This window comes from Nakaseomyces glabratus, chromosome I (assembly GCF_010111755.1).
Source record: "Nakaseomyces glabratus chromosome I, complete sequence".
Lineage (NCBI taxonomy): Eukaryota > Fungi > Ascomycota > Saccharomycetes > Saccharomycetales > Saccharomycetaceae > Nakaseomyces > Nakaseomyces glabratus.
The window spans coordinates 967,581-995,046 of record NC_088959.1 but is presented as its reverse complement, the minus strand read 5'-3'; the positions used below and the strand labels follow the sequence as shown (position 1 = coordinate 995,046).

General features: G+C 46.6%; 2 protein-coding genes across 2 annotated transcripts; one reads left to right on the top strand and one right to left on the bottom strand.

Moving 5' to 3' along the window:
• Positions 1-93: 93 nt before the first annotated feature.
• PWP1 lies at positions 94-21,804 on the top strand (the record flags this gene model as incomplete). The annotated part of the gene is made up of 1 exon (XM_002999517.2): positions 94-21,804. The coding sequence occupies one exon, from the start codon at positions 94-96 to the stop codon at positions 21,802-21,804; it is 21,711 nt and encodes a 7,236-aa protein (XP_002999563.2).
• A 1,920-nt stretch (positions 21,805-23,724) lies between these two features.
• On the bottom strand, positions 23,725-23,955 carry GVI51_I09977 (uncharacterized protein; the record flags this gene model as incomplete). Its single annotated transcript, XM_065626628.1, has 1 exon — positions 23,725-23,955. The coding sequence occupies one exon, from the start codon at positions 23,953-23,955 to the stop codon at positions 23,725-23,727; it is 231 nt and encodes a 76-aa protein (XP_065482700.1).
• Positions 23,956-27,466: the final 3,511 nt, after the last annotated feature.

Genomic DNA, 27,466 nt, shown 5'->3' with positions numbered 1-27,466 from the left:
AAGCTCATACAACTTCAAGAAACAAAACCGACAACTTTTTTTTGGTTTTTGTTGGCAAAAACGACTTGAAATCCAAACGAATATAGCAAAAGAATGTACTGTATTATAAGATTATGTTTATTATTGCTATACATGGTAAGGTTCGCAGCCGCCATAGTACTAGCAGCCAACCCGATCAGTATAACGAATGTCTGCCAATTCCCAGATAACTGGGCAAGGACTGCGGGATTTCAGGCGACTACTGTCAGACTAGGTTTGACTATCGCCTCGAACACTTACAAGGAACTTTTAAATTATCCGGGTCTTTTCAATTTCGCTACACAAAAAGCGACCGTTACACAACCTAATTTTTCAATAAGTGGGTTCCCGTTTTTCACAGGACTGTACGGCTTAACAGTGTGGCCAATAAACTTACTGGTTGAGTTACAAGGCTACTTTGTGCCCCCAGAATCGGGTAATTACACGTTCACTCTGCAGGGCTCAGATGACGCCGCCATTCTGTTCTTTGCAAATCCTTCAACATTTGCATGCGGCAGTCAAAACGATTGGCCTCAACCTCGTGAGGCTGATATCACTGTAACCGATACACTAGTGCCATCGAGGACACTGTACCTGGTTAAAGGTGTTGCGTACCCTATAAGAATAGCCTACTACAACGGTAGTGGGGACGGAAAACTTAATGTGTCATTCAAAGACCCCAGTGGGACTACTCACACCGATTGGAAAGGATACGTATGGCAGTACAGTAATACCTGTTCAACATGTACGTACACCAAACCACCAACACAAACAACTACTTACTCTTCTGGGTGGGTACTAAATCCAACAACAACTGGTACAAGTTACAGTCTGTACACCGGTATTGACGGTATCGAGAGCAATTACACTATCTACCAAGTCGAAGTGCCGACCATAACACCATCCCTTTCTATCCCTCCTATAACAACTGTAACAATCAGTCACTCAGATTATATTGAAGAAGACATAGTGAGCTTCTTTAGTACTACGACAACAAATGGTAGCCCAGTGACTGGATCCTCAATATCGACTAGAACGGTCTTGATAATACCTCCACCGAAAACTGTGACAATAACTCAACAAGGATGGGTGGAAGAAGACGAATTATCATTTTTCAGCACAGTAGATGCAAACGGTCATCCAGTTACAGGTACAAAGACAAGAACAATATCTGTGAGTGTAAGTTTACCCCCCGCTTTTACGACGACATTCACTTCCGACTATGAGCAGATCATCGAGGAGATCTCATATGTCCCAACAGTGGCTGCCGACGGAAAGCCAACGTATGCGACAACGACAAAGACTCTCTCAATTTCGCATTTTCCGGCTCCTCCTCCAACTACACAAATCATTGATTTGGGAAATCAGGTGACCGAGTATGACGTGATATCTTATTATACCACTCTAGATGCAAATGGTAAATTGATTACTACAAGTCATGTAGACAAATACAGTCCTCCTCCAGTCACTACTATCACGATATATGAGAACCATGAACATGTAGTTGACGTTTATTCATACTTTATTACTGTCAATGGAGAAGGTCAAATAATTACTGATAGCGTCATAATTTCTGCATCTACCAGTTATGATCCCGCACCAAGCCCTGAAACCAAAATAATTGATCTTGGCAATGAGGTCACTGAATATGATGTGATATCATACTACACAACACTAGATGCAAACGGTAAAATTATTACAACAAGTACTACCACCAAATATAGTCCACCACCTTTAACTGTGACGGCTACTACTGGTGAGGACTATGTTGAGAGCGACTGGATCTCGTTCTTCATCACTGTTGATGAGAAGGGAGAGATTGTTACCAGCAGCACTCTGTTCAATGCTACGCGTGACTACAAGTTGCCTGAGGCTCCACACACGTCGTTTGGCCCTGCACCTCCAGTGGAGACGCACACAGTTGTTCTTGAGAACAATATGACGAACTATGAGGTTGTGTCATTCTGGACCACTACGAACGAGTTTGGCGGTGTGATCACCACGAGCAGCACCAGGACGTACAGTGCTCCACCTTTGACGGTGACGGCTACTACTGGTGAGGACTATGTTGAGAGCGACTGGATCTCGTTCTTCATCACTGTTGATGAGAAGGGAGAGATTGTTACCAGCAGCACTCTGTTCAATGCTACGCGTGACTACAAGTTGCCTGAGGCTCCACACACGTCGTTTGGCCCTGCACCTCCAGTGGAGACGCACACAGTTGTTCTTGAGAACAATATGACGAACTATGAGGTTGTGTCATTCTGGACCACTACGAACGAGTTTGGCGGTGTGATCACCACGAGCAGCACCAGGACGTACAGTGCTCCACCTTTGACGGTGACGGCTACTACTGGTGAGGACTATGTTGAGAGCGACTGGATCTCGTTCTTCATCACTGTTGATGAGAAGGGAGAGATTGTTACCAGCAGCACTCTGTTCAATGCTACGCGTGACTACAAGTTGCCTGAGGCTCCACACACGTCGTTTGGCCCTGCACCTCCAGTGGAGACGCACACAGTTGTTCTTGAGAACAATATGACGAACTATGAGGTTGTGTCATTCTGGACCACTACGAACGAGTTTGGCGGTGTGATCACCACGAGCAGCACCAGGACGTACAGTGCTCCACCTTTGACGGTGACGGCTACTACTGGTGAGGACTATGTTGAGAGCGACTGGATCTCGTTCTTCATCACTGTTGATGAGAAGGGAGAGATTGTTACCAGCAGCACTCTGTTCAATGCTACGCGTGACTACAAGTTGCCTGAGGCTCCACACACGTCGTTTGGCCCTGCACCTCCAGTGGAGACGCACACAGTTGTTCTTGAGAACAATATGACGAACTATGAGGTTGTGTCATTCTGGACCACTACGAACGAGTTTGGCGGTGTGATCACCACGAGCAGCACCAGGACGTACAGTGCTCCACCTTTGACGGTGACGGCTACTACTGGTGAGGACTATGTTGAGAGCGACTGGATCTCGTTCTTCATCACTGTTGATGAGAAGGGAGAGATTGTTACCAGCAGCACTCTGTTCAATGCTACGCGTGACTACAAGTTGCCTGAGGCCCCACACACGTCGTTTGGCCCTGCACCTCCAGTGGAGACGCACACAGTTGTTCTTGAGAACAATATGACGAACTATGAGGTTGTGTCATTCTGGACCACTACGAACGAGTTTGGCGGTGTGATCACCACGAGCAGCACCAGGACGTACAGTGCTCCACCTTTGACGGTGACGGCTACTACTGGTGAGGACTATGTTGAGAGCGACTGGATCTCGTTCTTCATCACTGTTGATGAGAAGGGAGAGATTGTTACCAGCAGCACTCTGTTCAATGCTACGCGTGACTACAAGTTGCCTGAGGCTCCACACACGTCGTTTGGCCCTGCACCTCCAGTGGAGACGCACACAGTTGTTCTTGAGAACAATATGACGAACTATGAGGTTGTGTCATTCTGGACCACTACGAACGAGTTTGGCGGTGTGATCACCACGAGCAGCACCAGGACGTACAGTGCTCCACCTTTGACGGTGACGGCTACTACTGGTGAGGACTATGTTGAGAGCGACTGGATCTCGTTCTTCATCACTGTTGATGAGAAGGGAGAGATTGTTACCAGCAGCACTCTGTTCAATGCTACGCGTGACTACAAGTTGCCTGAGGCCCCACACACGTCGTTTGGCCCTGCACCTCCAGTGGAGACGCACACAGTTGTTCTTGAGAACAATATGACGAACTATGAGGTTGTGTCATTCTGGACCACTACGAACGAGTTTGGCGGTGTGATCACCACGAGCAGCACCAGGACGTACAGTGCTCCACCTTTGACGGTGACGGCTACTACTGGTGAGGACTATGTTGAGAGCGACTGGATCTCGTTCTTCATCACTGTTGATGAGAAGGGAGAGATTGTTACCAGCAGCACTCTGTTCAATGCTACGCGTGACTACAAGTTGCCTGAGGCTCCACACACGTCGTTTGGCCCTGCACCTCCAGTGGAGACGCACACAGTTGTTCTTGAGAACAATATGACGAACTATGAGGTTGTGTCATTCTGGACCACTACGAACGAGTTTGGCGGTGTGATCACCACGAGCAGCACCAGGACGTACAGTGCTCCACCTTTGACGGTGACGGCTACTACTGGTGAGGACTATGTTGAGAGCGACTGGATCTCGTTCTTCATCACTGTTGATGAGAAGGGAGAGATTGTTACCAGCAGCACTCTGTTCAATGCTACGCGTGACTACAAGTTGCCTGAGGCTCCACACACGTCGTTTGGCCCTGCACCTCCAGTGGAGACGCACACAGTTGTTCTTGAGAACAATATGACGAACTATGAGGTTGTGTCATTCTGGACCACTACGAACGAGTTTGGCGGTGTGATCACCACGAGCAGCACCAGGACGTACAGTGCTCCACCTTTGACGGTGACGGCTACTACTGGTGAGGACTATGTTGAGAGCGACTGGATCTCGTTCTTCATCACTGTTGATGAGAAGGGAGAGATTGTTACCAGCAGCACTCTGTTCAATGCTACGCGTGACTACAAGTTGCCTGAGGCCCCACACACGTCGTTTGGCCCTGCACCTCCAGTGGAGACGCACACAGTTGTTCTTGAGAACAATATGACGAACTATGAGGTTGTGTCATTCTGGACCACTACGAACGAGTTTGGCGGTGTGATCACCACGAGCAGCACCAGGACGTACAGTGCTCCACCTTTGACGGTGACGGCTACTACTGGTGAGGACTATGTTGAGAGCGACTGGATCTCGTTCTTCATCACTGTTGATGAGAAGGGAGAGATTGTTACCAGCAGCACTCTGTTCAATGCTACGCGTGACTACAAGTTGCCTGAGGCTCCACACACGTCGTTTGGCCCTGCACCTCCAGTGGAGACGCACACAGTTGTTCTTGAGAACAATATGACGAACTATGAGGTTGTGTCATTCTGGACCACTACGAACGAGTTTGGCGGTGTGATCACCACGAGCAGCACCAGGACGTACAGTGCTCCACCTTTGACGGTGACGGCTACTACTGGTGAGGACTATGTTGAGAGCGACTGGATCTCGTTCTTCATCACTGTTGATGAGAAGGGAGAGATTGTTACCAGCAGCACTCTGTTCAATGCTACGCGTGACTACAAGTTGCCTGAGGCTCCACACACGTCGTTTGGCCCTGCACCTCCAGTGGAGACGCACACAGTTGTTCTTGAGAACAATATGACGAACTATGAGGTTGTGTCATTCTGGACCACTACGAACGAGTTTGGCGGTGTGATCACCACGAGCAGCACCAGGACGTACAGTGCTCCACCTTTGACGGTGACGGCTACTACTGGTGAGGACTATGTTGAGAGCGACTGGATCTCGTTCTTCATCACTGTTGATGAGAAGGGAGAGATTGTTACCAGCAGCACTCTGTTCAATGCTACGCGTGACTACAAGTTGCCTGAGGCCCCACACACGTCGTTTGGCCCTGCACCTCCAGTGGAGACGCACACAGTTGTTCTTGAGAACAATATGACGAACTATGAGGTTGTGTCATTCTGGACCACTACGAACGAGTTTGGCGGTGTGATCACCACGAGCAGCACCAGGACGTACAGTGCTCCACCTTTGACGGTGACGGCTACTACTGGTGAGGACTATGTTGAGAGCGACTGGATCTCGTTCTTCATCACTGTTGATGAGAAGGGAGAGATTGTTACCAGCAGCACTCTGTTCAATGCTACGCGTGACTACAAGTTGCCTGAGGCTCCACACACGTCGTTTGGCCCTGCACCTCCAGTGGAGACGCACACAGTTGTTCTTGAGAACAATATGACGAACTATGAGGTTGTGTCATTCTGGACCACTACGAACGAGTTTGGCGGTGTGATCACCACGAGCAGCACCAGGACGTACAGTGCTCCACCTTTGACGGTGACGGCTACTACTGGTGAGGACTATGTTGAGAGCGACTGGATCTCGTTCTTCATCACTGTTGATGAGAAGGGAGAGATTGTTACCAGCAGCACTCTGTTCAATGCTACGCGTGACTACAAGTTGCCTGAGGCTCCACACACGTCGTTTGGCCCTGCACCTCCAGTGGAGACGCACACAGTTGTTCTTGAGAACAATATGACGAACTATGAGGTTGTGTCATTCTGGACCACTACGAACGAGTTTGGCGGTGTGATCACCACGAGCAGCACCAGGACGTACAGTGCTCCACCTTTGACGGTGACGGCTACTACTGGTGAGGACTATGTTGAGAGCGACTGGATCTCGTTCTTCATCACTGTTGATGAGAAGGGAGAGATTGTTACCAGCAGCACTCTGTTCAATGCTACGCGTGACTACAAGTTGCCTGAGGCTCCACACACGTCGTTTGGCCCTGCACCTCCAGTGGAGACGCACACAGTTGTTCTTGAGAACAATATGACGAACTATGAGGTTGTGTCATTCTGGACCACTACGAACGAGTTTGGCGGTGTGATCACCACGAGCAGCACCAGGACGTACAGTGCTCCACCTTTGACGGTGACGGCTACTACTGGTGAGGACTATGTTGAGAGCGACTGGATCTCGTTCTTCATCACTGTTGATGAGAAGGGAGAGATTGTTACCAGCAGCACTCTGTTCAATGCTACGCGTGACTACAAGTTGCCTGAGGCTCCACACACGTCGTTTGGCCCTGCACCTCCAGTGGAGACGCACACAGTTGTTCTTGAGAACAATATGACGAACTATGAGGTTGTGTCATTCTGGACCACTACGAACGAGTTTGGCGGTGTGATCACCACGAGCAGCACCAGGACGTACAGTGCTCCACCTTTGACGGTGACGGCTACTACTGGTGAGGACTATGTTGAGAGCGACTGGATCTCGTTCTTCATCACTGTTGATGAGAAGGGAGAGATTGTTACCAGCAGCACTCTGTTCAATGCTACGCGTGACTACAAGTTGCCTGAGGCTCCACACACGTCGTTTGGCCCTGCACCTCCAGTGGAGACGCACACAGTTGTTCTTGAGAACAATATGACGAACTATGAGGTTGTGTCATTCTGGACCACTACGAACGAGTTTGGCGGTGTGATCACCACGAGCAGCACCAGGACGTACAGTGCTCCACCTTTGACGGTGACGGCTACTACTGGTGAGGACTATGTTGAGAGCGACTGGATCTCGTTCTTCATCACTGTTGATGAGAAGGGAGAGATTGTTACCAGCAGCACTCTGTTCAATGCTACGCGTGACTACAAGTTGCCTGAGGCTCCACACACGTCGTTTGGCCCTGCACCTCCAGTGGAGACGCACACAGTTGTTCTTGAGAACAATATGACGAACTATGAGGTTGTGTCATTCTGGACCACTACGAACGAGTTTGGCGGTGTGATCACCACGAGCAGCACCAGGACGTACAGTGCTCCACCTTTGACGGTGACGGCTACTACTGGTGAGGACTATGTTGAGAGCGACTGGATCTCGTTCTTCATCACTGTTGATGAGAAGGGAGAGATTGTTACCAGCAGCACTCTGTTCAATGCTACGCGTGACTACAAGTTGCCTGAGGCTCCACACACGTCGTTTGGCCCTGCACCTCCAGTGGAGACGCACACAGTTGTTCTTGAGAACAATATGACGAACTATGAGGTTGTGTCATTCTGGACCACTACGAACGAGTTTGGCGGTGTGATCACCACGAGCAGCACCAGGACGTACAGTGCTCCACCTTTGACGGTGACGGCTACTACTGGTGAGGACTATGTTGAGAGCGACTGGATCTCGTTCTTCATCACTGTTGATGAGAAGGGAGAGATTGTTACCAGCAGCACTCTGTTCAATGCTACGCGTGACTACATTGATGCGGAAGCACAGCACACTTCATTTGGCCCTGCACCTCCAGTGGAGACGCACACAGTTGTTCTTGAGAACAATATGACGAACTATGAGGTTGTGTCATTCTGGACCACTACGAACGAGTTTGGCGGTGTGATCACCACGAGCAGCACCAGGACGTACAGTGCTCCACCTTTGACGGTGACGGCTACTACTGGTGAGGACTATGTTGAGAGCGACTGGATCTCGTTCTTCATCACTGTTGATGAGAAGGGAGAGATTGTTACCAGCAGCACTCTGTTCAATGCTACGCGTGACTACAAGTTGCCTGAGGCTCCACACACGTCGTTTGGCCCTGCACCTCCAGTGGAGACGCACACAGTTGTTCTTGAGAACAATATGACGAACTATGAGGTTGTGTCATTCTGGACCACTACGAACGAGTTTGGCGGTGTGATCACCACGAGCAGCACCAGGACGTACAGTGCTCCACCTTTGACGGTGACGGCTACTACTGGTGAGGACTATGTTGAGAGCGACTGGATCTCGTTCTTCATCACTGTTGATGAGAAGGGAGAGATTGTTACCAGCAGCACTCTGTTCAATGCTACGCGTGACTACATTGATGCGAATGCACCACACACGTCGTTTGGCCCTGCACCTCCAGTGGAGACGCACACAGTTGTTCTTGAGAACAATATGACGAACTATGAGGTTGTGTCATTCTGGACCACTACGAACGAGTTTGGCGGTGTGATCACCACGAGCAGCACCAGGACGTACAGTGCTCCACCTTTGACGGTGACGGCTACTACTGGTGAGGACTATGTTGAGAGCGACTGGATCTCGTTCTTCATCACTGTTGATGAGAAGGGAGAGATTGTTACCAGCAGCACTCTGTTCAATGCTACGCGTGACTACATTGATGCGAATGCACCACACACTTCATTTGGCCCTGCACCTCCAGTGGAGACGCACACAGTTGTTCTTGAGAACAATATGACGAACTATGAGGTTGTGTCATTCTGGACCACTACGAACGAGTTTGGCGGTGTGATCACCACGAGCAGCACCAGGACGTACAGTGCTCCACCTTTGACGGTGACGGCTACTACTGGTGAGGACTATGTTGAGAGCGACTGGATCTCGTTCTTCATCACTGTTGATGAGAAGGGAGAGATTGTTACCAGCAGCACTCTGTTCAATGCTACGCGTGACTACATTGATGCGGAAGCACCACACACTTCATTTGGCCCTGCACCTCCAGTGGAGACGCACACAGTTGTTCTTGAGAACAATATGACGAACTATGAGGTTGTGTCATTCTGGACCACTACGAACGAGTTTGGCGGTGTGATCACCACGAGCAGCACCAGGACGTACAGTGCTCCACCTTTGACGGTGACGGCTACTACTGGTGAGGACTATGTTGAGAGCGACTGGATCTCGTTCTTCATCACTGTTGATGAGAAGGGAGAGATTGTTACCAGCAGCACTCTGTTCAATGCTACGCGTGACTACATTGATGCGAATGCACCACACACTTCATTTGGCCCTGCACCTCCAGTGGAGACGCACACAGTTGTTCTTGAGAACAATATGACGAACTATGAGGTTGTGTCATTCTGGACCACTACGAACGAGTTTGGCGGTGTGATCACCACGAGCAGCACCAGGACGTACAGTGCTCCACCTTTGACGGTGACGGCTACTACTGGTGAGGACTATGTTGAGAGCGACTGGATCTCGTTCTTCATCACTGTTGATGAGAAGGGAGAGATTGTTACCAGCAGCACTCTGTTCAATGCTACGCGTGACTACATTGATGCGAATGCACCACACACTTCATTTGGCCCTGCACCTCCAGTGGAGACGCACACAGTTGTTCTTGAGAACAATATGACGAACTATGAGGTTGTGTCATTCTGGACCACTACGAACGAGTTTGGCGGTGTGATCACCACGAGCAGCACCAGGACGTACAGTGCTCCACCTTTGACGGTGACGGCTACTACTGGTGAGGACTATGTTGAGAGCGACTGGATCTCGTTCTTCATCACTGTTGATGAGAAGGGAGAGATTGTTACCAGCAGCACTCTGTTCAATGCTACGCGTGACTACATTGATGCGGAAGCACCACACACTTCATTTGGCCCTGCACCTCCAGTGGAGACGCACACAGTTGTTCTTGAGAACAATATGACGAACTATGAGGTTGTGTCATTCTGGACCACTACGAACGAGTTTGGCGGTGTGATCACCACGAGCAGCACCAGGACGTACAGTGCTCCACCTTTGACGGTGACGGCTACTACTGGTGAGGACTATGTTGAGAGCGACTGGATCTCGTTCTTCATCACTGTTGATGAGAAGGGAGAGATTGTTACCAGCAGCACTCTGTTCAATGCTACGCGTGACTACATTGATGCGAATGCACCACACACTTCATTTGGCCCTGCACCTCCAGTGGAGACGCACACAGTTGTTCTTGAGAACAATATGACGAACTATGAGGTTGTGTCATTCTGGACCACTACGAACGAGTTTGGCGGTGTGATCACCACGAGCAGCACCAGGACGTACAGTGCTCCACCTTTGACGGTGACGGCTACTACTGGTGAGGACTATGTTGAGAGCGACTGGATCTCGTTCTTCATCACTGTTGATGAGAAGGGAGAGATTGTTACCAGCATCACTCTGTTCAATGCTACGCGTGACTACATTGATGCGAATGCACCACACACTTCATTTGGCCCTGCACCTCCAGTGGAGACGCACACAGTTGTTCTTGAGAACAATATGACGAACTATGAGGTTGTGTCATTCTGGACCACTACGAACGAGTTTGGCGGTGTGATCACCACGAGCAGCACCAGGACGTACAGTGCTCCACCTTTGACGGTGACGGCTACTACTGGTGAGGACTATGTTGAGAGCGACTGGATCTCGTTCTTCATCACTGTTGATGAGAAGGGAGAGATTGTTACCAGCAGCACTCTGTTCAATGCTACGCGTGACTACATTGATGCGGAAGCACCACACACTTCATTTGGCCCTGCACCTCCAGTGGAGACGCACACAGTTGTTCTTGAGAACAATATGACGAACTATGAGGTTGTGTCATTCTGGACCACTACGAACGAGTTTGGCGGTGTGATCACCACGAGCAGCACCAGGACGTACAGTGCTCCACCTTTGACGGTGACGGCTACTACTGGTGAGGACTATGTTGAGAGCGACTGGATCTCGTTCTTCATCACTGTTGATGAGAAGGGAGAGATTGTTACCAGCAGCACTCTGTTCAATGCTACGCGTGACTACATTGATGCGAATGCACCACACACTTCATTTGGCCCTGCACCTCCAGTGGAGACGCACACAGTTGTTCTTGAGAACAATATGACGAACTATGAGGTTGTGTCATTCTGGACCACTACGAACGAGTTTGGCGGTGTGATCACCACGAGCAGCACCAGGACGTACAGTGCTCCACCTTTGACGGTGACGGCTACTACTGGTGAGGACTATGTTGAGAGCGACTGGATCTCGTTCTTCATCACTGTTGATGAGAAGGGAGAGATTGTTACCAGCAGCACTCTGTTCAATGCTACGCGTGACTACATTGATGCGAATGCACCACACACTTCATTTGGCCCTGCACCTCCAGTGGAGACGCACACAGTTGTTCTTGAGAACAATATGACGAACTATGAGGTTGTGTCATTCTGGACCACTACGAACGAGTTTGGCGGTGTGATCACCACGAGCAGCACCAGGACGTACAGTGCTCCACCTTTGACGGTGACGGCTACTACTGGTGAGGACTATGTTGAGAGCGACTGGATCTCGTTCTTCATCACTGTTGATGAGAAGGGAGAGATTGTTACCAGCAGCACTCTGTTCAATGCTACGCGTGACTACATTGATGCGAATGCACCACACACTTCATTTGGCCCTGCACCTCCAGTGGAGACGCACACAGTTGTTCTTGAGAACAATATGACGAACTATGAGGTTGTGTCATTCTGGACCACTACGAACGAGTTTGGCGGTGTGATCACCACGAGCAGCACCAGGACGTACAGTGCTCCACCTTTGACGGTGACGGCTACTACTGGTGAGGACTATGTTGAGAGCGACTGGATCTCGTTCTTCATCACTGTTGATGAGAAGGGAGAGATTGTTACCAGCAGCACTCTGTTCAATGCTACGCGTGACTACATTGATGCGAATGCACCACACACGTCGTTTGGCCCTGCACCTCCAGTGGAGACGCACACAGTTGTTCTTGAGAACAATATGACGAACTATGAGGTTGTGTCATTCTGGACCACTACGAACGAGTTTGGCGGTGTGATCACCACGAGCAGCACCAGGACGTACAGTGCTCCACCTTTGACGGTGACGGCTACTACTGGTGAGGACTATGTTGAGAGCGACTGGATCTCGTTCTTCATCACTGTTGATGAGAAGGGAGAGATTGTTACCAGCAGCACTCTGTTCAATGCTACGCGTGACTACAAGTTGCCTGAGGCTCCACACACGTCGTTTGGCCCTGCACCTCCAGTGGAGACGCACACAGTTGTTCTTGAGAACAATATGACGAACTATGAGGTTGTGTCATTCTGGACCACTACGAACGAGTTTGGCGGTGTGATCACCACGAGCAGCACCAGGACGTACAGTGCTCCACCTTTGACGGTGACGGCTACTACTGGTGAGGACTATGTTGAGAGCGACTGGATCTCGTTCTTCATCACTGTTGATGAGAAGGGAGAGATTGTTACCAGCAGCACTCTGTTCAATGCTACGCGTGACTACATTGATGCGAATGCACCACACACTTCATTTGGCCCTGCACCTCCAGTGGAGACGCACACAGTTGTTCTTGAGAACAATATGACGAACTATGAGGTTGTGTCATTCTGGACCACTACGAACGAGTTTGGCGGTGTGATCACCACGAGCAGCACCAGGACGTACAGTGCTCCACCTTTGACGGTGACGGCTACTACTGGTGAGGACTATGTTGAGAGCGACTGGATCTCGTTCTTCATCACTGTTGATGAGAAGGGAGAGATTGTTACCAGCAGCACTCTGTTCAATGCTACGCGTGACTACATTGATGCGGAAGCACCACACACTTCATTTGGCCCTGCACCTCCAGTGGAGACGCACACAGTTGTTCTTGAGAACAATATGACGAACTATGAGGTTGTGTCATTCTGGACCACTACGAACGAGTTTGGCGGTGTGATCACCACGAGCAGCACCAGGACGTACAGTGCTCCACCTTTGACGGTGACGGCTACTACTGGTGAGGACTATGTTGAGAGCGACTGGATCTCGTTCTTCATCACTGTTGATGAGAAGGGAGAGATTGTTACCAGCAGCACTCTGTTCAATGCTACGCGTGACTACATTGATGCGAATGCACCACACACTTCATTTGGCCCTGCACCTCCAGTGGAGACGCACACAGTTGTTCTTGAGAACAATATGACGAACTATGAGGTTGTGTCATTCTGGACCACTACGAACGAGTTTGGCGGTGTGATCACCACGAGCAGCACCAGGACGTACAGTGCTCCACCTTTGACGGTGACGGCTACTACTGGTGAGGACTATGTTGAGAGCGACTGGATCTCGTTCTTCATCACTGTTGATGAGAAGGGAGAGATTGTTACCAGCATCACTCTGTTCAATGCTACGCGTGACTACATTGATGCGGAAGCACCACACACTTCATTTGGCCCTGCACCTCCAGTGGAGACGCACACAGTTGTTCTTGAGAACAATATGACGAACTATGAGGTTGTGTCATTCTGGACCACTACGAACGAGTTTGGCGGTGTGATCACCACGAGCAGCACCAGGACGTACAGTGCTCCACCTTTGACGGTGACGGCTACTACTGGTGAGGACTATGTTGAGAGCGACTGGATCTCGTTCTTCATCACTGTTGATGAGAAGGGAGAGATTGTTACCAGCAGCACTCTGTTCAATGCTACGCGTGACTACATTGATGCGAATGCACCACACACTTCATTTGGCCCTGCACCTCCAGTGGAGACGCACACAGTTGTTCTTGAGAACAATATGACGAACTATGAGGTTGTGTCATTCTGGACCACTACGAACGAGTTTGGCGGTGTGATCACCACGAGCAGCACCAGGACGTACAGTGCTCCACCTTTGACGGTGACGGCTACTACTGGTGAGGACTATGTTGAGAGCGACTGGATCTCGTTCTTCATCACTGTTGATGAGAAGGGAGAGATTGTTACCAGCATCACTCTGTTCAATGCTACGCGTGACTACATTGATGCGAATGCACCACACACTTCATTTGGCCCTGCACCTCCAGTGGAGACGCACACAGTTGTTCTTGAGAACAATATGACGAACTATGAGGTTGTGTCATTCTGGACCACTACGAACGAGTTTGGCGGTGTGATCACCACGAGCAGCACCAGGACGTACAGTGCTCCACCTTTGACGGTGACGGCTACTACTGGTGAGGACTATGTTGAGAGCGACTGGATCTCGTTCTTCATCACTGTTGATGAGAAGGGAGAGATTGTTACCAGCAGCACTCTGTTCAATGCTACGCGTGACTACATTGATGCGGAAGCACCACACACTTCATTTGGCCCTGCACCTCCAGTGGAGACGCACACAGTTGTTCTTGAGAACAATATGACGAACTATGAGGTTGTGTCATTCTGGACCACTACGAACGAGTTTGGCGGTGTGATCACCACGAGCAGCACCAGGACGTACAGTGCTCCACCTTTGACGGTGACGGCTACTACTGGTGAGGACTATGTTGAGAGCGACTGGATCTCGTTCTTCATCACTGTTGATGAGAAGGGAGAGATTGTTACCAGCAGCACTCTGTTCAATGCTACGCGTGACTACATTGATGCGAATGCACCACACACTTCATTTGGCCCTGCACCTCCAGTGGAGACGCACACAGTTGTTCTTGAGAACAATATGACGAACTATGAGGTTGTGTCATTCTGGACCACTACGAACGAGTTTGGCGGTGTGATCACCACGAGCAGCACCAGGACGTACAGTGCTCCACCTTTGACGGTGACGGCTACTACTGGTGAGGACTATGTTGAGAGCGACTGGATCTCGTTCTTCATCACTGTTGATGAGAAGGGAGAGATTGTTACCAGCAGCACTCTGTTCAATGCTACGCGTGACTACATTGATGCGAATGCACCACACACTTCATTTGGCCCTGCACCTCCAGTGGAGACGCACACAGTTGTTCTTGAGAACAATATGACGAACTATGAGGTTGTGTCATTCTGGACCACTACGAACGAGTTTGGCGGTGTGATCACCACGAGCAGCACCAGGACGTACAGTGCTCCACCTTTGACGGTGACGGCTACTACTGGTGAGGACTATGTTGAGAGCGACTGGATCTCGTTCTTCATCACTGTTGATGAGAAGGGAGAGATTGTTACCAGCAGCACTCTGTTCAATGCTACGCGTGACTACATTGATGCGGAAGCACCACACACTTCATTTGGCCCTGCACCTCCAGTGGAGACGCACACAGTTGTTCTTGAGAACAATATGACGAACTATGAGGTTGTGTCATTCTGGACCACTACGAACGAGTTTGGCGGTGTGATCACCACGAGCAGCACCAGGACGTACAGTGCTCCACCTTTGACGGTGACGGCTACTACTGGTGAGGACTATGTTGAGAGCGACTGGATCTCGTTCTTCATCACTGTTGATGAGAAGGGAGAGATTGTTACCAGCAGCACTCTGTTCAATGCTACGCGTGACTACATTGATGCGAATGCACCACACACTTCATTTGGCCCTGCACCTCCAGTGGAGACGCACACAGTTGTTCTTGAGAACAATATGACGAACTATGAGGTTGTGTCATTCTGGACCACTACGAACGAGTTTGGCGGTGTGATCACCACGAGCAGCACCAGGACGTACAGTGCTCCACCTTTGACGGTGACGGCTACTACTGGTGAGGACTATGTTGAGAGCGACTGGATCTCGTTCTTCATCACTGTTGATGAGAAGGGAGAGATTGTTACCAGCAGCACTCTGTTCAATGCTACGCGTGACTACATTGATGCGGAAGCACAGCACACTTCATTTGGCCCTGCACCTCCAGTGGAGACGCACACAGTTGTTCTTGAGAACAATATGACGAACTATGAGGTTGTGTCATTCTGGACCACTACGAACGAGTTTGGCGGTGTGATCACCACGAGCAGCACCAGGACGTACAGTGCTCCACCTTTGACGGTGACGGCTACTACTGGTGAGGACTATGTTGAGAGCGACTGGATCTCGTTCTTCATCACTGTTGATGAGAAGGGAGAGATTGTTACCAGCAGCACTCTGTTCAATGCTACGCGTGACTACATTGATGCGGAAGCACAGCACACTTCATTTGGCCCTGCACCTCCAGTGGAGACGCACACAGTTGTTCTTGAGAACAATATGACGAACTATGAGGTTGTGTCATTCTGGACCACTACGAACGAGTTTGGCGGTGTGATCACCACGAGCAGCACCAGGACGTACAGTGCTCCACCTTTGACGGTGACGGCTACTACTGGTGAGGACTATGTTGAGAGCGACTGGATCTCGTTCTTCATCACTGTTGATGAGAAGGGAGAGATTGTTACCAGCAGCACTCTGTTCAATGCTACGCGTGACTACATTGATGCGGAAGCACCACACACTTCATTTGGCCCTGCACCTCCAGTGGAGACGCACACAGTTGTTCTTGAGAACAATATGACGAACTATGAGGTTGTGTCATTCTGGACCACTACGAACGAGTTTGGCGGTGTGATCACCACGAGCAGCACCAGGACGTACAGTGCTCCACCTTTGACGGTGACGGCTACTACTGGTGAGGACTATGTTGAGAGCGACTGGATCTCGTTCTTCATCACTGTTGATGAGAAGGGAGAGATTGTTACCAGCAGCACTCTGTTCAATGCTACGCGTGACTACATTGATGCGAATGCACCACACACTTCATTTGGCCCTGCACCTCCAGTGGAGACGCACACAGTTGTTCTTGAGAACAATATGACGAACTATGAGGTTGTGTCATTCTGGACCACTACGAACGAGTTTGGCGGTGTGATCACCACGAGCAGCACCAGGACGTACAGTGCTCCACCTTTGACGGTGACGGCTACTACTGGTGAGGACTATGTTGAGAGCGACTGGATCTCGTTCTTCATCACTGTTGATGAGAAGGGAGAGATTGTTACCAGCAGCACTCTGTTCAATGCTACGCGTGACTACATTGATGCGAATGCACCACACACTTCATTTGGCCCTGCACCTCCAGTGGAGACGCACACAGTTGTTCTTGAGAACAATATGACGAACTATGAGGTTGTGTCATTCTGGACCACTACGAACGAGTTTGGCGGTGTGATCACCACGAGCAGCACCAGGACGTACAGTGCTCCACCTTTGACGGTGACGGCTACTACTGGTGAGGACTATGTTGAGAGCGACTGGATCTCGTTCTTCATCACTGTTGATGAGAAGGGAGAGATTGTTACCAGCAGCACTCTGTTCAATGCTACGCGTGACTACATTGATGCGGAAGCACCACACACTTCATTTGGCCCTGCACCTCCAGTGGAGACGCACACAGTTGTTCTTGAGAACAATATGACGAACTATGAGGTTGTGTCATTCTGGACCACTACGAACGAGTTTGGCGGTGTGATCACCACGAGCAGCACCAGGACGTACAGTGCTCCACCTTTGACGGTGACGGCTACTACTGGTGAGGACTATGTTGAGAGCGACTGGATCTCGTTCTTCATCACTGTTGATGAGAAGGGAGAGATTGTTACCAGCAGCACTCTGTTCAATGCTACGCGTGACTACATTGATGCGAATGCACCACACACTTCATTTGGCCCTGCACCTCCAGTGGAGACGCACACAGTTGTTCTTGAGAACAATATGACGAACTATGAGGTTGTGTCATTCTGGACCACTACGAACGAGTTTGGCGGTGTGATCACCACGAGCAGCACCAGGACGTACAGTGCTCCACCTTTGACGGTGACGGCTACTACTGGTGAGGACTATGTTGAGAGCGACTGGATCTCGTTCTTCATCACTGTTGATGAGAAGGGAGAGATTGTTACCAGCAGCACTCTGTTCAATGCTACGCGTGACTACATTGATGCGGAAGCACAGCACACTTCATTTGGCCCTGCACCTCCAGTGGAGACGCACACAGTTGTTCTTGAGAACAATATGACGAACTATGAGGTTGTGTCATTCTGGACCACTACGAACGAGTTTGGCGGTGTGATCACCACGAGCAGCACCAGGACGTACAGTGCTCCACCTTTGACGGTGACGGCTACTACTGGTGAGGACTATGTTGAGAGCGACTGGATCTCGTTCTTCATCACTGTTGATGAGAAGGGAGAGATTGTTACCAGCAGCACTCTGTTCAATGCTACGCGTGACTACATTGATGCGGAAGCACAGCACACTTCATTTGGCCCTGCACCTCCAGTGGAGACGCACACAGTTGTTCTTGAGAACAATATGACGAACTATGAGGTTGTGTCATTCTGGACCACTACGAACGAGTTTGGCGGTGTGATCACCACGAGCAGCACCAGGACGTACAGTGCTCCACCTTTGACGGTGACGGCTACTACTGGTGAGGACTATGTTGAGAGCGACTGGATCTCGTTCTTCATCACTGTTGATGAGAAGGGAGAGATTGTTACCAGCAGCACTCTGTTCAATGCTACGCGTGACTACATTGATGCGAATGCACCACACACGTCGTTTGGCCCTGCACCTCCAGTGGAGACGCACACAGTTGTTCTTGAGAACAATATGACGAACTATGAGGTTGTGTCATTCTGGACCACTACGAACGAGTTTGGCGGTGTGATCACCACGAGCAGCACCAGGACGTACAGTGCTCCACCTTTGACGGTGACGGCTACTACTGGTGAGGACTATGTTGAGAGCGACTGGATCTCGTTCTTCATCACTGTTGATGAGAAGGGAGAGATTGTTACCAGCAGCACTCTGTTCAATGCTACGCGTGACTACATTGATGCGAATGCACCACACACTTCATTTGGCCCTGCACCTCCAGTGGAGACGCACACAGTTGTTCTTGAGAACAATATGACGAACTATGAGGTTGTGTCATTCTGGACCACTACGAACGAGTTTGGCGGTGTGATCACCACGAGCAGCACCAGGACGTACAGTGCTCCACCTTTGACGGTGACGGCTACTACTGGTGAGGACTATGTTGAGAGCGACTGGATCTCGTTCTTCATCACTGTTGATGAGAAGGGAGAGATTGTTACCAGCAGCACTCTGTTCAATGCTACGCGTGACTACATTGATGCGAATGCACCACACACTTCATTTGGCCCTGCACCTCCAGTGGAGACGCACACAGTTGTTCTTGAGAACAATATGACGAACTATGAGGTTGTGTCATTCTGGACCACTACGAACGAGTTTGGCGGTGTGATCACCACGAGCAGCACCAGGACGTACAGTGCTCCACCTTTGACGGTGACGGCTACTACTGGTGAGGACTATGTTGAGAGCGACTGGATCTCGTTCTTCATCACTGTTGATGAGAAGGGAGAGATTGTTACCAGCAGCACTCTGTTCAATGCTACGCGTGACTACATTGATGCGAATGCACCACACACTTCATTTGGCCCTGCACCTCCAGTGGAGACGCACACAGTTGTTCTTGAGAACAATATGACGAACTATGAGGTTGTGTCATTCTGGACCACTACGAACGAGTTTGGCGGTGTGATCACCACGAGCAGCACCAGGACGTACAGTGCTCCACCTTTGACGGTGACGGCTACTACTGGTGAGGACTATGTTGAGAGCGACTGGATCTCGTTCTTCATCACTGTTGATGAGAAGGGAGAGATTGTTACCAGCAGCACTCTGTTCAATGCTACGCGTGACTACATTGATGCGGAAGCACAGCACACTTCATTTGGCCCTGCACCTCCAGTGGAGACTCACACAGTTGTTCTTGAGAACAATATGACGAACTATGAGGTTTTGTCATTCTGGACCACTACGAACGAGTTTGGCGGTGTGATCACCACGAGCAGCACCAGGACGTACAGTGCTCCACCTTTGACGGTGACGGCTACTACTGGTGAGGACTATGTTGAGAGCGACTGGATCTCGTTCTTCATCACTGTTGATGAGAAGGGAGAGATTGTTACCAGCAGCACTCTGTTCAATGCTACGCGTGACTACATTGATGCGGAAGCACAGCACCCTACATTTGGCACACCTCCTTTGCCAGTGACTAGTACAATTGAGGTTACTGAAGGAGTAACTGAATATGTTGTTGTGTCATACTACACTACCACAAATGAATATGGTGGTGTTATAACTACAAGTACAACTACTACTCACAGTCCACCTGCAATTTCCACTATTGAAATTGAGACAATTGGTTATCATGAAATTGATTACATATCATATTATATCACAACTGATTCTGATGGTAACATCAGCACTGGTAGCTCCATTTGGAAGACACGTACAGCACTATATTCTAATGAACAAGCTGCCCCACATACCTCAGCTAAACCAGCTCCTTCTCCTGTAACCAATAAAGTAAACGCCGAAGACGACAGAACTAATTATGAAGTTGTGTCATTCTGGACCACTACAAACGAGTTTGGTGGTTTGATCACCACGAGCAGCACCAGGACGTACAGTGCTCCACCTTTGACGGTGACGGCTACTACTGGTGAGGACTATGTTGAGAGCGACTGGATCTCGTTCTTCATCACTGTTGATGAGAAGGGAGAGATTGTTACCAGCAGCACTCTGTTCAATGCTACGCGTGACTACATTGATGCGGAAGCACAGCACCCTACATTTGGCACACCTCCTTTGCCAGTGACTAGTACAATTGAGGTTACTGAAGGAGTAACTGAATATGTTGTTGTGTCATACTACACTACCACAAATGAATATGGTGGTGTTATAACTACAAGTACAACAACTACTCACAGTCCACCTACAGTTTCTACTATTGCAATTGAGACAGATGGTTCTCATGGCACAGAGTATATCTCTTATTTCATTACTACTGATTCAGATGGCAAAATAAGTACTGGTGAAACAAGATTGAATCAAGGTCATCAATCCAGTAGCAAAGGAAAATCATCTGATCTAGCATCACAAACCAAAGAAGGAATATCTGAAAAGCCCGAGGCTGTTTGGACAGATATATCACAGTCAAGGGAACACAGCTTACCTACTAGCGTAAAATCTAATGAGGTTGGTAATGAGGTTGGTAGTGGTACGATATCTGAAGAAACTACCCAGTCTACTTCGAGAAATACTGGCAGCCACAACAGTGAATACCAGATTAGTAATAGCCGTACCCTGTTAGTTCCCTCAAAAATTGCTGAATCTTTACCATTGTCTTCTTCAAGGCCTGTTATTAGCTCCATCGATACAGGCTCAAGTCATAGTGAAGTCCATGGTCATGCTAGTGGTTCTGCCATTAAAAATTCAAAAGACAATGAAGGAATAAGTCCTTCGACAGTAAATGGAGGCTCAGTTCCAGTCTCTAGCAACACCAATACTCATAGAGAAGGTAGTGCTGCAGACGTATCGTCAAATAATAAACCAAACTATTCCAGTGTCCCAACCAATACAATCCAATCTAGAAGCAGAACGAGAGTAACATTGTCGTCAACGGACACAAGAGCATCTGGTGGGTCTAATTCGACGTCAGCATCAAATTTAATTTCAGAGCTATCAGATTCACATGATTTAACTGGATCTGCATCATCGATTACATTTTTGGGAATCAAAAAGTGTATTATTCTTTTGATTATAGTAGTTGTTTCTATTGCTTAGATAATTTAAAGATGCAGAACACATCATAGTGCTATAGACCAGAAACATTGAGTATAAAATAATGTAAAATAGATAATAAAATATTGTTTTTGTTTTAGTAGATTAAAGTTTGTTTTCGGTTAGTATGTTAGGCTTCTAACAGTTGGAATTTGATTAATATGCTAATGCGATTCAGTATATGTACTTCTCGAACAAATACAACATCCGCCTAATAATTTCATGAGTTGTAGTGTAAATAAGTGCAATATTTGCTGATAAGCGTATTCATGAGTGAGCTGTACAAATGACAGCAAGAAAACTCTCAAACATTGTTGCTTGGATTATGAGATCTACTTGTTCAATAAAGGAGTATTTTACATAAAGCATTAGAATAGAGAAGGAAACCAAGTAAAATGGATTTCAGCATTACACCTAGTAGTATTGTTTCTGAAGTCAAGACTACGTAATTTATCCTTTTGGTTATATTTGGAATACTTCTATTCAAAAGTATGGACTTTCGATTAAGGAGCCGAATAGGTGTTACCTATTCTTATAGCAAACAGTACCTAATCCAACGTCCAAATTATTTTTGTTCTGGTATTTGCTTTCAAATGTTTTATAATTTATTGGATTTATCAGCAAGCATTACCTTAGTAAAAATCTTAGTTATGACAAAACATCTTACAATTCACTTCAAAAAAAGATAATTGGCTTTCTTTGTCTGCTTTCTCAATCCGTTATTAATTTAATCAATCTCAATGTAGGAATCTAATGTCCTTCCAGTTATGTAGTGAATCGGTCTGTTGCTTGCACTAATACAAAATAAAAAAAAGGTCACTATAGCACTCATATATATATTAAAGAGAGAATAAGTGCACTCTGTGGTCCACAATATTGTGAATCTTTCTGATTTACTTGGGGAAATTCAGATATGGTACTTCTATTGCCTAATTTCACAAATAAAGATACAATAACTAAATGGAATTTGATTTAGACTCTTTAATAGGACCAGATGACGCAGTATGTATTATTTATCATCCGAAGCTGAAATATAAACAGTACATTGGCCATATACCATATAAGTTCATCTTTGCTTTTTTATTGGCAATAAGGCTACTGAAAATGGCAAAAAACAAACTAAATTGGACTTTGAGATTCTTATTTTACCAAGTAGGTAGGCATTTCCAAAAGATCACACAATCAGTTTTTTTTAATTGTTCTTTATGTTTTGGTATTGTTTAGTGCCTTACGAATCATTTTCACCGTAGGATCTCTCCAGCAATAAAGGGAAACTGAAGCCTCGGATGGTATCAAAAATATGAATATTGCAAACAAGATATCAACTATGAACATCACTATTTGAATAAGAAAACTGCCAAGGAAGGGCATTAATTGCTATTATTTATAAATAGAATCGAATTCTTTTATTAATTAAAAACTCTTAATTAAATTTCTTAATTACTCTCCTGAGCAAGTAATCTTCTCGTTACTGTCAAGAATTCATATTAAGAAATATTTTCAATGATGCCTTGTCGGAGAATTGAAACAAGCATCCCAAACCATATTCTAGCAGCTCCTAATATGAAATAATGCTGTAGTTGTGCTTCCGATGATTAGGGGAGGGAACAAAACGTAGAGTGTATATTACAGATAAGCGAGGTAGAGTAAAGCTATACCGGATGAATACATGATGTTTTCAATATGATGTGTTAGTGAAAGTAGGTTCTCGGTGTATAGTGTACCAACGCACATGCACCACAACCCCGACAAACATCCATACACAAGTTGGGTGTAGTGCATAGCGCCATATCAATTAAATAGTCGCCGTTGCTTTGAAGTGACTCTAATAACTCGATCTGATTAAAGTAGGTTGTGTGTAGTAAAGAGTAGTGTGTGTGTGTGGAGGGGTGTCCATCGGCTTTAGCAGTCTACTAAACACTCCTAAACCCAGAACCAACGAACCAATGCGGGTAAGTATTTGTCAAGCAACTGACATCCACCAGAGTGGATGAAAGCACTGGACGAAAACAAGGACAATACAACTCGAAAAAGCAAAGGCAAAGTCACAGCAATTGCGCACGGAGGGAAAAGCTCCTCAGTGAATACGAGCACCGCAAGGGATAGACCAAGGCTAGTTGGTTTGTTCCGTTCGCGTATCACTTCCAATTCCATTTTTGGCAGGAAATTAAGAAAGCGGTCCGCGGGGAGGGGGGGGGGCAGTGTGAAAAACTATTTTTGGCAGTTCCACGGGGCCATTAAACCATTGGTAGTATTGCTCCTTCCGTTTATTCGTACATGTCTGTCAGAATTAACAGGAACTATCGTACAAAAGCCTTTCCAAAATCAGGCTGTGTGTGTGTGTGTGTGTGTGTGCTTACCACCAGTGCTCGCGGGTGGTATGGTAATAGCATATTGTATGTGGGTAATCTGTTCGTATTGAATACAGTCTAAGTTAAGCGATTCTAGTTGCTTTTACAGTGTAGTTGGCAGGGTTTTTTTTACTACGACTGGGCTATTCCGGAAGAATTATACTGAAGTTACAATTGTTTTTACTACTTTGGGCTATAAAACTATTGGAAAAGAAAAGCACCATCTCTGTCATATAGCGTATTATAACTACATTGTGTAATAGAAAAAGAAAGTTTTCTCACCATTTCTATGGGACGTAGAGTTAGAAAAAATGTCTAGTTGAACAGGATGATATTTCTCATCCATCTCAAACTGTGTTGGAGGGAAGGGGGAAGGGGAAAGGACTATGCAACACCTCCCCCCCAGCTATGGTACCATTGAGGAATAAGGTGAAAATATGAGAGAGATCTTGTCTTCTAACATCCTAGTTACTAAAGAATGAGTTTCCTTCTTCTACCCCATTCCAATTAGTATAAGTCAAAATTTAATTCTATTGTTTCTTTCTTTTTTCATTGGAAGGGGGGGGGGTAAGCCTTTGTATATATATCCCGTTGCGCCGCGCACAATTTTAGTAGAGATTATTGGAAGCTTATCTAAACAATTGTTTCTTACTTTTTTCTTAATTTAAATGGTAATTAAATGAAAAATATTAGTCCTAAATATAGCAGTGCTAAAATGTTATTAGTATTGGCGTAGACATGGAGGCAAGACAAAATTTATATGAGAGACCTTTTGCTAACCCCTCGCTCCTTCTTAGACTACCTATCAAGCTGACTCTTAGATCTCAAATGAAAGACCAGTGGAGAGAGACCCAGTAAAACTGTGTAGACAAACCCATATTTTTTTGCCGTCTCCCCAGTCAGCTTTCTTTTTCTTCTTCCGGTTCCTTCCCCGGTTTATAAGAACTGCACGGGAAAACTATTGTGAAATGTCTTGAATCTCTTGGGTGGTGACGTAACTATTTCGTCATGGTTAAAGTTTTTTGGAATTTTGCCCCCCCTCCCTTCTCCACCTTCGTGCTTTCATAGAGAAGCTTTAGTTTCTTTTTTTCTGTTATAACACCGCCCTTACCGATTTCACGGAGGGGAGGGGATGAAAGTAAGGACTCTAGCTATGTATCTGTGGTCATTATTTCTTTTTTTCTTTGCCAGTAAAGATCAACACAGAGAATTGAATATTATGAAATATACAAGATCTACTTTTTTGCCGGTTGGCTGAGAAACGCGTGTGTAGACTAATCGCAGAAGGAGACTGACGCACCATAAGGTGATCCTGAGAAAAGGAGCCATTCGATTTTTTATAACACCGACCTTCTAAAGTTTACACTGACCTCAGAGAGAGAGAGAGAAAGAGAGAGAGGGAGACCAAATTTCAGAACAGACTCTTATCTTAATCACAGTAGAAAGGAATTGGATCACAGAAAATTAGAAAATATCTCGGAATGCCAAATATCTGTCATGTTTTTCTTTCCCCCCCCTATACCGGAATTAGTGAAAGACGGTTCCTACACAAGAGCCACAATGAATACAGCCCTTGTCTGTGATTATTGAATGTAAATGGATCGAAAGAAGTTGTTCACTTTTACTCAAGTTATTACGATTTCTTTAATACCTTCCCCTTTACCCCCCCCATTGATTACCCACACAAGAATTTGTAATCCAGGTTTGAACTTAGATGATCCGTTACTATAATGGAAGTTCATTTTCTACTACAAAAATTTGCTTCTTTTGCCACAGTCAAGTCGTTGAAATTGAAGATAATTCAAAGAGATCTATCATTTTGATGTTTCTCATATTTTACCTTCGAATTCTGTCTTCCTACTATTTGGAAATTGCAATTGTCAATAAAAATTGAAAAACTTCTATTTTTTCTTTTAAAGAATTATTACTAACAAAAGACATATTCCTACTGATTGCATTACAATGGGATTGTCTTAGCTTTGCTACACAACTGTTGCCCGGCAATGTACTGCAATTTCTAGCCCTTTAACGTTGATTAAGTTTTGTGACAAAAAAACAATAAGCCTTTCCCTCCGATTCTTTCTCCAGCATAGTAGCCACACGTTAATTTGGCAGCTGTATTTCTCGCATGCCTTCCTCGAGCCATGGACTAATGGTTCAGATATGCCCTTTCTAACTTCGCTCCTTCCCACGTCTCTACAATCTTTCTACAATGATTACAGCAAGAGAGACACCAAGTGATAACTCTTCTCTACCCTTTACAAGAGTGTGATCACGATCTTAGCTAAGTCAAATGCAAAAATGAAACAAAACTGAAAAAAAAAAGAAAACCAAATATCCATCACAAACAAGCAATGATAGAACCGAATCCTTTCTGTCGATATTCGAGTTAGGTTGGATCTTCCGTTGCTAACAATCCGAATGCGGTAAAATACGACAAAAAAGTTATTTGAAAATACCCCAATGATAAGAGGTTAACCTAGAAACGTTTGTGCTATTTAGTCACTTTAATCTACATTTAAAAAGGAATCATCGTATATCTGTTTATCCTTTGAAAATCAAATAAGCTGGTACTACCACTTTGGTGGTAAAGAAACTCGCGAAGTAAAGCTGTACTTGAAAAATTAATTATTAGAAAAGTGTTAAACAAAAATTGAGAGTGTAACTCAATTTTAGAAGGCTAATGATCAGGTTTCGGATTAAAACCGAAAATTACAAATTTATTATATCCAATATTGACATTTAGATCAAAGAAATAAATAATCAAAAGAAAAAAACATACAAAACATACAAACAGCCGTTAAGAAGACAATTGCGCTAAATTCTAAGTGTTTTCTCTCTAACTAGTATAGCGTCCTATTGCTTTTCTTGTTTTACTTGTTTATTTTGCCCCTCCATCCGTTAAGGGTATCTTTTCTTATGATTCTGGTTTATGATATTTTTTATTGAGATGAATTCTTGGAAGGATTATCAAAACAGAAACCCGTATTTGATCTTTCCTAATAATTTTTTTTCACAAAAATTATTGGTCTATGACTACCAAAAATGTTCCGTTATATCCCTTCAGTAATTCATACACTCATATGAGAGTACACAGTTTGATGGACCCCATCAACACATAATCATTCTGTTTATTGCATACTGATTCACCACACAATAACTACCGTCCACTCTTTCTGCACTGCCAAGTTTTGATATTTCGATTCTGTCTCTTCCTTTTTCAATCCTCATTCTTTTTCTATGCTCTACGGGATATTTTCACAGTTTCTGTTTCTTAATAAGCAAGTAATCTACAAACAACCATTAGCACACTT